Here is a 17,639-nt window from a genome sequence, read left to right as displayed (position 1 = left end):
CCCAGCAGAGACTGATAGCGTTCTGTTTGGCTGGTTACTTTGCTTATGGTAGCGATTTTTTTAGCAACAGATTAGATTAGATTATCAATTTTTGTCAAAAGACAAGGGTCACACAAAAGGCAAAGCCTGTAAACGTGCTCCCCTTACAAAGACATACATACATACAGTTACAAGACTTAGTACAAAATAAAACATACAGCAAAAACATGACACACGACAACTACATACCTATACAAAAAGAAAACAAAGAGAAAATTACAAAATCAGATTAGCTGAGCAGAAATCGACGAAGTGCCATCCGAAAAGGAATTGCTTTGGAAATTTGTAAAATTTCTACAGGTACTGAGTTCCAAAGAAATGGAGAATTTATAAAAAAAGAAAAACGGTATGCGTTAATGGTAGATGATGATGTGGTAAGTGAAAGTGAATGGGATCTAGTATTGGTGCTTGAAAACTTGAAATGTGAGTTGAATGGGATAGAAACTCTGTCATGTAAAATATCGTGTACTTGAGTGATAGTAAAATAGGACTGACGAGTATGGAGCGCAGGCCATCTTAGGTCCTGCAAACAAGAAGTAGAAGATTTGGACCAGTTATGTGAATGAGGATTCCATCTGCTACCACACACCCAGCGTGCAGCTCGTCTCTGAATTGCTTCTAGTCTATCAATGTCTCTGGCAGTGTGTAAATACCATACAGGTGAGGCATATTCTAGTAACCGGAGAGGAATAACCCAACAGAATTGCGTTATTCCTCTCCGGACCTTGCAGTTGTCTTGCAACGCTTTCAAAGATGCGACGTTTAATCTACTGCCTGGAAATCTGTACCAGCCCTTACCTGAACACAGAAACAGCATACTTTAGCAATGTGGCCCAGCGGATCCCTACTGCAGGCTTCTCCGGGCAGCTGGTTGTGTTGATTGCGCATTCAAGTGTAATTTTTTTTTTTTTTTACTTGGAATTCATTTATTATTAATGAACACGTTTTAACAACACATAAAAAACAATTGTTCTAATCAGTTAGAATACGGCTCTTCACTAGGCGCAGCTCAGTGGAAACAGTGGGGAGCTCGGTTGACTGCAGCTTTCTGCTCCCACGGATGGCCAGTACAGCGGAACGTAATAGGGAAAATGATAAAGCACAGCGCATCCAGGAGAGTGTCTGGTTGTAAGACGTATTGTGCTTCTGTGATAAAAGATCTGCCAAACGGTTGTAGAAAACAGTAGCCTCCTTGCCCAAACCACCAAAAGTTGAAAAAACTAGCGGGGTGAAAGATCCACAGTCAACACTGCGTATACGATCCCCATATTCTCGCTTCTTCTCGAGCTCATGTCGACGAAAAAGGGAAGCAACCCGGGTCTGACGATAACTTGGTGCGTTGGGATGGAAAACCCTGACGTCAAACAATGCACCTTGTCATCTGCCCCAGAAGCCCCTTACATGGATGTCAGCTCTTGCGGTATTACTGCAGTTAGCTGAAGATGGTGTAATTAGTTCCCCATTAAGTGGCAGTAATGGAGGTTCAACAGTAACATCATGACACACTTCTTGTAACCATTCTGCTGTTAAGTCTCGAAGTTCATTATGGCGGATGAAAGTCAAGCCACCATGTCGACAAATCATGGCATGATCAACACTAAATGAAGTTCCACAAACACAGTGACTTGGAATATTTGCTAGTTGCCAGCCATACCTCAGATATTCAAGTTGACACGACGCAGGTAATGGGCTTGGAATCCAGTTGTACTATCTCTAAACCATATATCCGTTCACTGTATAGTGTGATTGACAATTTGTGGTGCATATGGTCGCTTAGAATTACGAACGATGCCCTAAATCTACTGTATAGAAAGTTTTTTACACAAAAATATTCTACATGCGCAAACAAATCATGACGAATCTCAGTAATCCTTGAAGCTATAGAGATAAAACTTTGGTATTTTATAGCACACGAGTGGGGTACTTAGGTACTCAAACCATAGCCTGATTGGTCTCCATTCCATCCTTCAGTAGTGGATTATAAACGAATTGTCCGGAATACGCAGCTGTCCGGAAACCCCCTTACTTACCTTACCATTAGGGAGAGAAAGTGTCTTGCCTAGCCAGATTACGTTTCGTTTTTTATGTCATTGGGTCTGTGAACACTGTATTCCCGATCCAACGACAAAAGGAAAGTGGTCGACCAGCGTTAATGTTATACGATCGTTGTATGCGGACTAATTTTTACCGTTTGGTCACGTGATAAATAAAATTGAAATTTTGAATGATGTCGGAAACGAGGTCGGGAACAAGGCAGAGCAAAGTACGAGGCACAGATAAGCTTAATTCTAAAGTGAATGCATAGACTATACCGGAGCAAGCGCAGGGGTGCCAGATTGGTCAGTTCAAAAAAGCCAGTTCGCGTCACTTGAGAATTCGTTGACATGGTAGGTAGAAGAAACTGTATAGCTTAAATATTTCGAGGGGAAATGTCCATAATCTTTGTTGTTGTTGTTTTTTTTCTGTAGTTTTTTTTTTTTTTTCTGTAGTTGCTTTGTGTATTAAAATTGTGTTAACTTAATTGTTCTTATAGCTATGTGTTTTACATGTCTTTGTTACTCCAACAAGGAAGAATGGCTTTGCTGATTGTTGAGAGGTTAAAAATAAATAATATATATATTATGAGGTCAAGGATAAAATTTTCAAAATCAAAAATCCCCCCTTGTTAGATATTACCATAGATATAATATAATGATCAGTGCAATGAGCCATTCTGAAAAGACTTTTGTTGCAGCTGCCACTTTCAACCAGGTGCACCACAAAGTGCAGGCCTGCTGAATGGTTTTACTATAAAGCTACTGTACTGTGCTACAGCAATGAAGTGTAAAAGGACAATGTTTAGTAGAGGACAAGAGTCAAGTGGTTTTTCCAGAAAACCTATACATCATGCATCCAGTGTACAAAAGTAAATTGTCTTTACCGTTAGGTCAGGAGTTCATAAGCCCATAGGGCGAGGAGTATACAACGACCATACCGATAGTGCAAAATGCATAATCTAAATTAACGTAGGAGTAGTGGCATGGCAACGAGCTTTACTATAAATAAAATTGCCTTATATGGAATTGTTTCAACCGTATTTCACGTAACCCTTGGTCTCTTAGGAGTATCTATCTGAGAGGAGGGCCGTTTCACCTGAGAAGACGTACAGGGCTCTTTATCTGCCATTCTCACGCAAAGAAAACAAATATACCTGTATACGGTATATCAAATAAATAGATAGTTACTATTATTAGATACAGGGTTGCTATGACAGTGGATCGCCTACGTTAATTTAGATTTCGCTATTTGGTCGTTGTATACTCCTTGCCCTACGGGCTTATGAACTCCTGGTTAGGTACTGGAGGTGTTTGCCACAAGCAAAAGAACCTAAGTGAAAATGTACTTAAGTTAGGCCGTGCAAAGTTAATTACATGTTTCTGATCCTATATATAGTATGTTCATGTTGAGCTGAATCCTGAAAAACAGCTAAAAATTGAAAGTGGATGTTTTCTCAACAGAGTTAACATTTTAGCCAACCAGATAATTATTGGTAACAGCAAAGGTGTCAACAACAGACACGTACGGTTTGGCTTCATTACAAGTTCGAGAAAGGGCTGTAATGGACACTGCACTTATATGGCTTCCCCATAGGAAATGTATTGTGAAAATTTTGATTGGCCGTAAATATTATGTCAAACATTTGAACAACAAGATTTTGAAATATTTTTAGTGGGTCAAGCAGCACTACAAATGAGCCAAATTTCAAGATCGTGTGTAGTTGCATCCATGAGTTATTAAATGTTTTTGAGGATTCAGCTCAACGTGAACATACTATACCAATTCCCCAAAATCAACCAGGTGACCAGGGTTTTTCTTTTTCTGCTTGCAATTTTTTGATGTGATACGCAACATTTGACATAGCAGTACATAGGGAAAAACAAGTTTAATGTATAAAGTTAGTGCATCTTTGTAAGAAAAGCATGGTGTTTACAAGACACGAAAAAATTTCAACAGATTTAATATAAATTATTGTATGGTAACTGTGCAATTCGTTCAGCAAAAAAATGACCAGAAAGGGAACCAGAAACATTTAATTTACTTTTCTTGGCCTTAAATGGGACAAAAATCCATGACTCGATCTGCAGGCCACCCTGATACTGCACCACTTCATAAATATGATCATGTGTCTCAACATCTACATGTGCTAGGTTGGTAACCTCTCAAGTAAATTGTGCAATGCTCTATTATTAGGACCTCAAGACACATATGGAACTCACTGTTCACCCTATTTTGACAATCTTCAAAGATGTATACTTACCCCCACCCAGAAATTCTAATGGCATAGTACATCTTTATGGTGTTACCTGCTACCATTGTTTCAAGCCCATCTTGTCAACGCTTCACGACCACCTTCCCCTCAGTAATTACTATTAGTTTTGTACGTATGTTATAGCTTGGTGAGCTTTGTGTATTAAGGTATTTTTTTGTACGTGTGTGTTTTTGTAGCTGTACGTTTGTCTTTTGCTTTGTCTTATAATGTTTGCTCAAGAATGGTTTTTTGCCAAACAGCTTGAGGATAAATTAAAAGTCAATACCAGTCATGGTGGTCAAACCAGGGAGGCCAGCTAAGTAGGTAGTTTTTATCAATGGTCAAGACAAAAGTCAATGGTCAAAATTGAAAGCTTACAGATCAGTAGTACAGTAGCTATTGGAGTCAGTGGTACCACTAATACTAACAGTTGACTATTATATGCATGCAGGAGCCCATAAGCACCACAAGACCATGTGGAACTTATGGGCTCCTGGTGCATGTATTATAATTCCATACATGCACTCTGTCTTTGTAGTCCTGTGTTGTAAGTATTTGCATATATACAATAAAAATGCATCATGTGGTGTTTGTAGGTACCTGTTGAGTGTGAAATGGTTTAGAAAGTGGAAGGAATATGTAGGGTTTGATCCTTGGAATCAGCAAGAAGCAGGAGCCTACTTTGCCTATCCTGGACCCATTGACAACCTGATTTGTTTGCAGGTACCACAAATATTGTAGAATCTCTCAATGCACCAAAAAATGGCAAGTGCAGAAAATTTTTATTTCTCCTGCCTTGAAAAGTTGCTGCTCAACAGCTGCATTTAGGCACCAAAGTGCAGTAAGGGCAGCAGTGACATAGGTTGAACTCAATGCATATGTACATAGGAATGGGCTGTATTGCATTTTTGAACAACATAGGAAAAATACCTCGGTTTCACTAAATGCCTTGTATATTTTACATTCTTAAAAGCATGGGTAAGCTTATTTATACTCACATTGTGCTAGTAGTAAATGCTATCTCATTTTCAAGGAAGATATGAAATAACAGCTGTACCAGTTTGAAGCATCCCATAACAACCATGGTGGATGCTTTAACACACAAGTCTGCTTGTCCACAGTGTGGCCAGTCGGTGTGTGTCGTAATGATGATATGAGGCCAGATGGCATGTCATTGATTCCTTGGTCACGGGGCTTACCCTTGGCCTGGGACTTTAGGCCACTCCAAATAAATTCTGTTTCCCATCCACTGCCCACATCTGGTTATTGCCAGCTCTAAATATTCCATTATTCTGTATTCTTCCATTATTTTCCGGTTATTCTTGCATGCTGTTCTGTTTAGTGGACTGGACTACTGGACTAACATATTTTTGGTTTTTGTACATTCTATGGTTGGATTTATGGAGTCTTGTTAGTAAGTACCCTTAGAGCATCTACAGCCCATATCTAAATGCTGAAGACGAGCAGTGGAATATACGAAAACTGTATTCACGACCTATACAGCACTTACAGCATATTCCTTGCCCTGGTGTGTGGTACTGCTGCAGGCAGTGCAGGGAATGTAACAGAAATAGTTAACCAGTGATCAACTTGCCAGTGGACAATATCCGCCTTCCAAGATATCTTCAGAGTAAGCTTGAAAAGCAAGCTGTAGTATGTTCACGTTGAGCTGAATCCTGAAAAACAGCTAAAAATTAAAATTGGATTTTTTCTTAACAAAGTTAACATTTCAACCAACCAGATGATTATTGGTAACAGCAAAAGTGTCAACAACAGACATATACGGTTTGGCTTCATAACAAGTTCGGGAAAGGGCTGTAATGGACACTGTGCTTATATGGCTTCCCCATAGGAAATGTATTGTGAAAATTTTGATTGGCCGTAAATGTTATCTCAAACAAAAAGATTTTGAAGTATTTTTAGCGGGTCAAACAGTACTACAAATGAGCCAAATTTCAAAATCGTGTGTAATTGCATCCATGAGTTATTAGATGTTTTTGAGGATTCAGCTCAACGTGAACATACTATAGTCTTGCATACATGGTCAGACCTCTAGTATTCACAGCAAGATTCACAAGCTTTAGCCTTCTCACAGGTCTCTTGTGGGATAGCATTCACAGATAGTTCAGTGCAGGGGCTTGCCAATAAAGATTTTTCAGCACAGGCACTTATAGTCTTTAATTGCCAAGTCCCTGCACTGAAACAAAACTCTGGCAGCGAGGCTAGCTTGCTCCTCAAGCTTGCTCTAGGGGTATCTCGAAGGATTATTGTGACCTACTGGCGAGTTGATTACTGGTTAACTATTGCTGTAATGTTGCCTGTAACATTATTTAGTACACACCAGAGTAAGGAATAAGTGCTGTATAGTGGCATAATGAGCAGTAGTGAAATACAGTTTTCACATATTCCACAGCTCATCTTACGCATTTAGAAGTGAACTGAAGATTCCCTAAGGGTGCTTACTAGCAAGATTCCATAAATCAAACCATAGAATGTGTAAAAACCAAGAATATGTTAGTCCAGCGTTCCAGTCCAGTAGTACAGTCCACTGAATAGTAACCTCTATTGTATGGGGCTTGACGTCATGTGTGGAGACCACTAAACTACCAAAAAATTAATCGCTAAATTAAATTTGGTATTTTTGGAAAACCACATCGGTACCTGAAAAATACCTGTATTAACTACTAAATATCTTCCAATCCTAGTTTTACATACTGTACAATACACTGTACTGGACATATAATAACCATATAATTGTGCAGTAAATGTGATGAAGACAATGAAGGAAGTCTTCACTATTCCAGCAAAGAAAGAGTGTCATTTGTGGCACTCAGTTGGCTGCGGTGACACCTATGATTTAATCACTGACTTAGATAAATATGTCTTTGATGGTGAATTACTCAACGGCCAGGTTAGTAGTCTACAATTCAATTGAAGCTTTCAGTATAAAAGATTGCATACAGTATGGGTGTACTTGTACATGTGTACACATGCGCATGAATAATATACATAATGTAAATGCATGTGAAAGTACACACATGCTAATCCATCCCAACAGTAAGATGGACAGTTGGGATTAGCAAATGGGATAATTAGAATATTCTAATCCCATTTGTGTATTAATCCCATTTGTGTATTGATACATTTGAGATTCTAAAAATCCCATTTGACATGTGTTGGTACGTAGCACTGGACATGTGTAATGTACATATGTAAGTATACACGTCCTGGTGATTTCCACATTAATATCCAGATGGTAAAATTTTAATACGTAATTATGTCTGTGTAAGGAAACGAAGAGTTTATAATGTGTGGTGTTAGTTTTCTGAATTGTTACATTACTATCTTAGTGACCACCTCTCTAAAAAGACCAACTTTTAAAATCCCCAAGTGAGAAGTTTATTTGTATACACCTCAGTTCACCTGTATAAAGCAGCCACCTGCCTATTAAAGTTGATCAAGAAATCTTGTGACTGGCTGGCTTAGACAGGTTATTTCCACTGTATTATAGTACGTTTGTACAATCAACATGAAAGTACTTATTTCCCTTTTGCTATTTATATATGTATAGATTTTGTTGCTGGAGCAGAGAAATGACAATGGCACTTGGCCACAGGAGGTACTGAGTGTATGTGTCTGTGACTCTGTGTGCACCAGCCTGGTAATCAAAAGTTTCCAAGTTTGATTCTCGCTTATGCCAATTTGATGTTGTTTCTTTGAGCAAGAACTTTACTGACTTTGCTCCAGTAGTTCAGTCCACCCAGCTGCATATTTGGGACCTGGTAGCCAGGTGTCATCTGGGAACCCAGCTGTAACATCAATGGGTACCTGGTGTTTACTGGGGAAGCAAATGCCCAACTGTGTGGCAGTGTTGGGGTTGTGGAACTTTGGGTCACGACCTCTTTGTGAGACTTCTTCTGTGAGTAACTAGCCCTTCCCCAGGAGGATTTGCCTTCACAAGGCTCAAGTGCCTGAGTGGTGCACACACACATCCCAGTGCTGATTTGCTGAACAACAATGTCTGTGTTTTGCACAGCTGCCGTGGGCTTTTTGCTGTGTGCATGTACGTACATGCATGCATGATGTACATATATGGATAGTAACTGTAGTATATGTCCCTCTATTATCTGGCCATTGATTATCCAAACATTTCATTATATGAATTACGTAAATGTGGAAATGACTGTTCTATTAGAGTATTTTGACAAACATGTACATTCTATTAGAGTATTTGAATGGAGTTCTATATGGGTTTCTATTGTCCAAACTTTTTAAATCATCTGACTCACCCAGGGCCTAATGAGTTCAGATAATGGAGAAAGCAGTATATGTAGTTGTACTTGTGTCTTGTGTTGTGCACACACAACAGGTGTATACGCAATAATGGGTGCTTAATCAGGTGACAGTCAGCTGTTATTACAAGCAACAATGTATTTACATGCACACGCACACACATGCACACACTCCAGCCTAAGTGTGATACTGATACTGCAGTGGTGACCAAGATATTTGGGTTACGCATTTTCCTACATATACTTCTAGGTTGTATTATGATGCAGTTGTTATTTGTGTTTTGTGTTACTTGTTTCTTTTGTAAGGTTGTTGTGTTGTTTGTTTTTGTGTATGTTATACTGTATAGCTAGCTACGGTTTTCTGTTCTATTGTTTTGTGTACACTCCAGTATGTAGGAACGGCCAATAGCCAAGTATTTAGAGTATAAAACAGATCAATCAATCAATCATTCATCATGATGTTCCACACTTGTCTGCAAGTGAATATTACATACGTACGTACGTATGTACGTACGTATACATACATACATTCATCATGATGTTCCACACTTGTCTGCAAGTCAATATTACATACGTACGTACGTACGTATGTATGTACGTACATACGTACATATGTACGTACATACGTACGACATCTAGATGTTGCACTTCTAAGTGTGCCACATCACATTTGTAGCATAAAGAATTCCTTTGATCTGAGGTGTGAAGGTGTTACATGTATGTATGTATGTATGTATGTACGTACATACATACGTACGTACGTACGTACGCTGTACAGTTTGTGGAATGCAGTAATGAGTTGTCAGCACACTTTGTAGTGCGACATCACATTTGTAGCATAAAGAATTCCTTTGATCTGAGGTGTGAAAGTGTTACATGTATGTATGTACGTATGTACATACATACATACATACATGTAACACTTTCACACCTCAGATGTACATACATACATACATGTAACACTTTCACACCTCAGATCAAAGGAATTCTTTATGCTACAAATGTGATGTCGCACTACAAAGTGTGCTGACAACTCATTACTGCATTCCACAAACTGTACAGCTTTAATGCTTCTTACTATTGAATACTGTAGTAAAATGTATATGAAACCTATATGAGCAACATCCACTTTACATTGTGGGCTTCAGTGGCCTACAATTGAGCCCTCCTGTGGCTCTCAATTGAGACCAACCGAATCCCACAATCAAAACTGTCTCATGGTGATAAGGTTTCTTATACATTTTGAAAACCTTACATAGTAAGTACTAGTGTTATAGTAAGAGCTAATGTGAAGCTTTGATATATTCAACCACCACAGAGGATCCTGGACAAATGCCAGACCACATTAAAGGCACCCTCAACCACATCAAAGGCATTTAACTTAAAAGTGAATTTAGCAGCTTAAAACTACTGTAAAAGTAAACTGCATTACAACCATTACATACATACATACATACATACATATGGTTTGTTTTTTTTTGCTTTTCCATTTTTGATTGTTTATAAAATAAAGGACGCATATTTACAAGCACATGAAACAAATATAAAGTTAGTCAGGTGAAGCTGAGTCCAGCCTGCCTTCTGCATAAGCAAGGTCAATGACAGCTGTCTCGCCCGATCCACAGCGGTGGTAAGAGGACCTTGAACCTCTTAAACATTGAACAGCTGAACGGAGCAATGAAAATCCCAGCCTACATCGTAACCAGTACAATGTTTTGCTATATGATTGTCCATGCTTCTCAGCGAGTAGTGTGGCAATTCGTTTGTAAACAACGGTGGCCAAAGGTCCCATACCTCCAGTACATGAAAAAATCAATGGCGAAAATGACCCATGCTCAACTTCCCGGATTCTCTCCTCATATTTTCTCTTCTTCTCTAGCTCCGCACACCTGTAGCACTGTGATAAGGAAATTGAACAGTGCGTAGGAGCAAAAGGATTGAAGACTTTAACATCAAAATAAGCATTTTGCCCGCGTTCCCAGAAGCCATTAGCAACAACATCAAGACGTGCCCCATCTTCAGTATTGGCCGATCGCAACCGAAATGATTTCCCCGAAAGTGGTTGCAGGGATGGTTCAACTTCAACACCATGACACAGTTCGGTTAGCAATCCAGCAGTAATATCCCGAAGCTCATTATGACGGATAGTTGGGAGGCCGCCACACGGACAGCTGAAAGCATGTTCAACTGAAAACTGTTTTCCGCACACACAACTGGAAGGCAGCAGCGGTGGTCGCCATCCATATCTTAAACATAAGGAGTCACGAAAAGCACCCTTGTGCAAGCAAAAGCCATGGTCTAAAATAGGTAGAGCAGTCAACCAACCTGAGGAACCCTTTTCAGAAGACAACACAACCGATCTATACAATGATGGTGATAATGTAGGCATCAAAGCATCACGATAGTCAATAACAGACTGACGATGGGCACTCAATACTGCACGTCTTGCATCAATCTGAGCAGACAACACTTCAACAGGGTAGGTGTGAGATTGCTGTAAAATTAAGTGAACTAAGGGAGCAGTGACCTCAACAGAAGCTGCAAATTGGGACAATGAATAGCGAGCTGGGTCAATAACTCCAAGACCTCCCCAACGGGCAGGAAGAGCAGACAAATTCCGGTCAGTGTCACTAAAAGAAGGCTGACCAGTTAAACTAGGTAGAAACTTGAGTCTAATAGTATGTTCCAAAGGTGACAAGAGTGGTTGAATATTGGGGATGCACCTCATCAGATAGTTCCATTTGCCAATAAACCCATGTATAAGTGCAGCATAAGCAGCTTGGGGATGACCAGATAGGTGGGCGTACCTAGTTGAAAGGCCTAACTGACCCATGTACATTATACGTGTGTACTTACCAGGGCTGGAAGATTATCTAGATAGTAAAACCACCTAATGTAAATAAGATGGTGAACTTTTATTGAGGTAATGTACATGTGTTGCAAATCAACCACAGTCAGATAGAAAACTTGCTGTGGAAAGGTGTAAAATTACATGTAGCTTGAGAAGTGACAGAAATTCTGACTTAACAAGTGCTACATGACTTTATGTCAACAAATATGTAAAACTGTGTGTACAATACACTCCTATGATATCACATTATTATCAAGATAATATCGAATCATCGATTATCGAGATATGGGTTTTACTATTATCGCACAGCCTTAGTATTTACGCACTCTACATTTGCATGTAAATATACGTGTGTGTGTGTGTCAGTGTGTGTGTGTGTCTGCAGCATTCATCAAACTCATTTACTCATAGGTTAAATCAGTCCAATCAAGTGGCAGTTCCGTGATCTCAAATGGCTCAAATCGTATCAATTGGTATGTATATGTGTAAGCAGGTGTGCATGCATCGGGTGTGTGTCTGTGTGACTGGATTTGTAAAAAGGTTAACATGCGTGCATATACAGAGACTGAAACTTATGTATGATGTTATTGCCTTTTCTGTTATTGTCCTAGGGACAAACCTGGTGACACACTTACCATTTCCAAATGGCACATTGATGGGAAGAGCTTAATGGGAACGTCTAAGTTGAGTTACAAGAAACCTGCAAAATCTAAACAGCAAATCACAGCGGGAGGACAGAAAAATAAGAAAGCATGCCATCAGATAGATGTTCAGGTCGTAGCACCCAGGCTCACTAGTCAGCGCAAAGCAGAAACCCGTGTGGACAAAGTACAGGCAGGTCCTGCAAATGATTCTTGAGACCAAATAATGAGCTCCCCAAATTCATCATTTTTGTTTCAGACTACTTTGGAGAGCTGGAATGACGAGTCTCCAATTCTAAGAAACAGATAACTATCAAGATGAAAATGCATCAACACCACAAGCAAAAAAGGAAACAAAGAACACTCTTTATGTTGCCGAAGAGTTAGCCAAATTCACAAATGACACTAGACAGGAGATTGCAGCCCTATCCACAAGGCTACAAAGTACTGAAGCCAAATCAGCTCAAGAAATAGCAACCCTAGGAAAGAGAGTTCATCAAAATGACACTGATCTTACTGCATTATCAAAACGGCTACGTAACTCTGAAGATGAATCAGCTCAAAACCTTGCAGCACTGACACACAGCAGTTACAACAGAGAAAAGCTGAAACAGACCAGGAAATAGCAAAGTTGAGGGATGTTGTTCAGCAAGTAGACCAAGAAAAGGTCAGAGCACTAACAGACAGAGTGAAGCAAAATGAACAAGATATTAGTCAAGTGAGCACTGTGTTATCCCAAAAACTGAAGCAAAAAGAAGATGAGATAGGTCTGATGAATCAAGAATTGCCAGAAACTAGACACCAGCTAAAGCAACTAGAGAATGAGTTAGCTGTTGGTAACTATGAGGTAGCAACCTTGAGAGAAGGGTTGCAACAAAGTGAAAGGGATTCTCGTGAAGCTTGTGCTCTTTCAGAAAGGCTACAGGATGAAATTGGTATTGTTAATGTGGAGATGACTGCCCTAACAGAGAGGCTACAGCAGAGAGAGGCAGATACCCATCAAGAAATGGAACGGTTTACAGAAAGGTTGCAGGGCCAAGAAACACATCTGCAAGAATTCTGTAATAATGCTCTTCAGCAAATGAGACGGCAACTTGACACAACAGTACGCCAACAAACAGAGCAACTCACTCAACGTGTCACTGTCTTACAAAATTTATTCAATGCTGTGAAACCAGAATGGACGAGAAATCCACTTGGGTGAAATTACATTAGGAAACAGTGGCTGGGGTAGAGTGGTACAAGCTACTTTCAGAGGTGAGTAGGTGGCTGCAAAATGTCTTCATAATCAGATCATTTCTGATTACAGCATACAGCGTTTTGTCTGTGAGATGCAAATCTCCTCACAATGTCATCATCCTAACTTGTTGAAATTTCTTGGAGCCACTCTTGAAGGTGATCCAATCATATTAACTGAATTGATGCAGACCAATTTCATCAGACAACATGAGCTCAAAGACCATCAGTTGATTCCTCTGCTGCAGGATATTGCTAGTGGCATTAACTACCTTCACTGTTTGTCCCGAAAGCCAATAATTCATCGTGACATCTCCTCCAGCAATGTTTTACTGAGAGGCCCTGATGGATCTAAATGGATTGTCAAGCTGTCAGATTTTGGGTCAGCCAATTTTCTGTGGCACACAAATGAGCACTCCAGAGCTCCAGGAAACCCTACCTATGCTGCACCAGAAGTTATGAATCCCCATGAGCACAGTGAGAAGATGGATGTGTACAGCTTTGGCGTCCTTATGTTTGAGGTGTGCTCTGGTCAAGCTCCTTCTCTACAAGATAGAAATGAGATATTGCCAGCTGCATCCGCAGTATGGGGAGATCCACAGCGTCATTTTGTACCACTGATTGTGTCATGTACAATGGACAGCAAAGATGACAGGCCTACCATGAATGAAGTGCTCACTAAACTTGGTAGACTGTAACAATTTAGCACTTGTGATTAATACTTTGATATAGTAATGAAATGCATTTATTAACACTATTTTTTGTACTGTTGTAGTATTATTTTTGTAGCTGATATTTTTCAACAGTTTATATATATTTTTATTTAAAGTAGTTGTGAGCACTGCAACTGTATGTAGCTATACATTTGACCACAGTGTATGTACCATGTTCATACTGTACTTGTACTTATTTTTATTGTTAGAGTATATGTGACCCGGTCTGCGAAAAGGGCTCTTATAGCCTTTCCAATTGCATATATATGGTAACCCATAACTTGACTGGTGAATATGGTACAAGCCTACAATTTGGTCACTCAACAACCCTAACCTGGCAGTAGCTGTGGATGTAATTACATGGTGATAGCTTTAGTAGATTAGGAGTTATGATTAGCCAAACATGGATAATTGGAAAGGCTATAAGAGCCCTTTTCGCAGACCAGGTCACATATATAATTTTGTAGATGTGCACTATAATGGATTTTAAAATTTGTCATACGTGCAGTAGAATCTGTCTTAAATACCGTATAATATATTGTATAACACTGTAAATAACCTGTTTATAGAACAAAATTTATGAAGTCTATGTAGAACAGTTTCACATTTAATATGTTCACACATGGTAAAGTTACAGAGAATTTTTTGATTGCTGCTTTGATATGATTAATTTTTAAACGTGATTATGTTAAAAATAATGCATGTAGTGATAGAAGATCCTATCCAGGGGGGGGATCTAGGATTTATAAAAGGGGGGGTTAACTCAAGGTACTAATCTCTTGGGTAGAGGTGTGCAAAGCATGCTGGAACTAGGGGGGTCTGGGGGCATGCCCTCCCCCAGGAAAATTTCGAAAAATTGATGCTAAAATACTGCAATTTGGAGACATTTCCACATAAAATTCATACCTGTAGATATTTTATATACTGCCTTTAGATTATAGGTATGGCTCTCTGAAGCATTTTGTTAATGGAAAAGTTTGAGTAGGTACAGACAACCACGTACATGATGCACCCCTCTCACAATTGCACAACACTGAATAGGTGCTTGTTAGAATAATGATGTTGAAAGTGGAAAATTTTGAAATTTGAACAATACAAGATTGAATCTGAGAGCATTTTCAATAGAAATTGTGTACCTAAATTAAGTATTGCCATACATATTAACTACACAAGTAGATGCATGAATGAAGCCCTTTAAACAGACTAATGCATTTCATTGTATGTATAAGTGCAGGCAGATTTGGAAAAATTCCATAACAGAACCAACTACATGTTTCCAGTGAATGTTCTATTAGAGTAGTTAGCTGACTGCTCTATTAGAGTATCTCGATCTTGTACACCTCCAATGTTGAACCGGGTCCTTGTTGCATAGACTTTAGCATAAATCCACTGATAATACCTTGGAAAGATGTTTATAAGGTGGTTTTATGAGTATTTGTATTAATAGTGATCATATAATTATGCTAAGACAAAATTTCATTATAATACTCAGCATATTGATAAAGTAAAACCTAAATATGAAGGGGGGGGGCTTCAGCCCCCAAAGCCCCCCCCCTGGATCCGCCCCTGCTATCATTACTGTATCAGTTGAATTGGTATGGACCAAACTATCTAAGAGTGACATGGCACCAGTGTATATTATTGTACTTTTTATAGACCATCAAATTCTGATGTGGACCCTATTAATTTTTAATTCCTTGTTTGATAGTAAATCTACACAGTAAAAACGAACTAGTGAAGGTCAATGTCTGCCACAATACTCACTATTTTTGTGTAGTGACGTTCACTACTACATAGTGAGGGTCACTACAAAAAAGTAGTAAACGTCACTACAAAAAGTAGTGAGTATTGTGGCAGAAATTAGTAGTGACCTTCACTAGTTTGTTTTTACTGTGTATAGTGTTCCTTACAACAGGTAACTTCAATTTACCAGATATATACTTTGGATGGACACAGGAATACATATGGAGACCTCATAAACACCACAAAATTAGACGATTTTCACTTAGACTAACTGATTATGCAAACTTGTGGCATGCAACCATGTTTTAGATCTATTAATTACATTTCAACCATCTATTATCTCTGATATATCCACCCTTCCAGGAATGTCAGACCACAAGGCCATCACCTTCAAACTTACCACTGGCAACAAAAAAAAACATTCAGTTACAGTAAAGTGAAAAATTTATTTATATCATAATGCTAATTTAGATGAAGAATACAGAGTTTTTGTAATGTCTTTTTAAGGAACAACCCTTTTGAATAATCTGGAGGAGAAAATTGGACGGTGTAATATAAAACACTATTGATGGACTTGTTCCAACAAAACGCTTAAAAAACCACCAAAAGTTATCTTGGATAAACATAGATTTAAGGCACAAGATAAAGAAGAGGAAGAAGTTGTATGATCATTCCAAATTAACTAGAAACCCTATAGCTCATGGGCACAATATAAAAGGTCAAATATGAAATCATTACTAAACTGAGATCAGCACATGATGCTTACGTATACTGCTGTCATCTTTTTGATTCGAGTAACCACAAGAGATTTAATTTGCATGGTCATACATGAAAAAACTTTGGTGTGATAACTCAAATATTACTGCCCTTCTCATGTCAATGATACAAATTAATACTGACTTCATCAAATGCACAACAGTTTTCATCTGTTTTCACTCAAGAAAGCTCTGACATTCCTACTCTACCAATGAATCAATTAATTTCTTGAGGTTGATTTCTCTAGTAATTGAAATCTCTGTGGCACACAGTTTAAGATTTGGGTAGGGGTTGGACCAGCAAGTCTAATTTTTCTAAAATACATTTGATACCTCTCCTATACTCCAAATATTGTCTCAATCATTTAATGAAAGAATAGCTTCCTAGTAACTGTCTTTGAGATAATGCTATTTTATAAGAAGGTCAACAGAACTATACCAGCTAACTACAGGCCCATCTCACTACATCTGTGTTGTATATAAGGTTATGGAACATCTAATTTATTGTTCTATTATGTCACACTTAGCTCAGAACAACATACTTAACCCCTCCAACATGGTTTCAGGATGGGTCACTCATGCACTACCCAACTACTTTCTGTAATTGAGGAACTAACCAAAAGCATGGATGATCGTAAACGAGTTGATATGTACTGTTGTTTTTGGATTTTGCCAAAGCTTTTACACCATGCCCTACTAATTAACATTTGCTTAAATTTAAAGTTACAGTCCTATGGTATTATTGGTAAGAGTCTTCAACAGATATCACAATGGCTAACAAAACGGTCTCAGAGTAGTAATCAATGGAAATGAATCTGATTATTTTCCTGTTTTATTGGGAGTCCCCAAGGAACCATATTAGGTCCCCAGATGTTCTTGTATACATAAATGACATTAGTAAAAACGTTAATTTTCATCATCTATATACGTTTATTTGCAGATGACTGTGTTATAGTTATATCGCTGCCATTACTGATGGATCAGTATATACATCAGTAATGGCAGTGATACTATTTTATTGCAGAGAGATCTTGCTCCAACTGGGCTTATATGTGGCAGATGACATTAAACCTTAATGTTA

General features: G+C 38.7%; 1 protein-coding gene across 1 annotated transcript; it reads left to right on the top strand.

Annotated features, from left to right (window-relative positions):
* The first annotated feature begins 13,442 nt into the window (after positions 1-13,442).
* LOC136253868 (dual specificity protein kinase shkD-like) lies at positions 13,443-14,045 on the top strand. Its single transcript, XM_066046528.1, has one exon. It carries the CDS (start codon positions 13,443-13,445, stop codon positions 14,043-14,045), a length of 603 nt encoding a protein of 200 aa, XP_065902600.1.
* Positions 14,046-17,639: the final 3,594 nt, after the last annotated feature.

The sequence above is a fragment of the Dysidea avara genome, chromosome 4, assembly GCF_963678975.1.
Source record: "Dysidea avara chromosome 4, odDysAvar1.4, whole genome shotgun sequence".
Taxonomy (NCBI): Eukaryota; Metazoa; Porifera; class Demospongiae; order Dictyoceratida; family Dysideidae; genus Dysidea; species Dysidea avara.
This window is presented reverse-complemented; position numbering and strand designations above follow the sequence as displayed.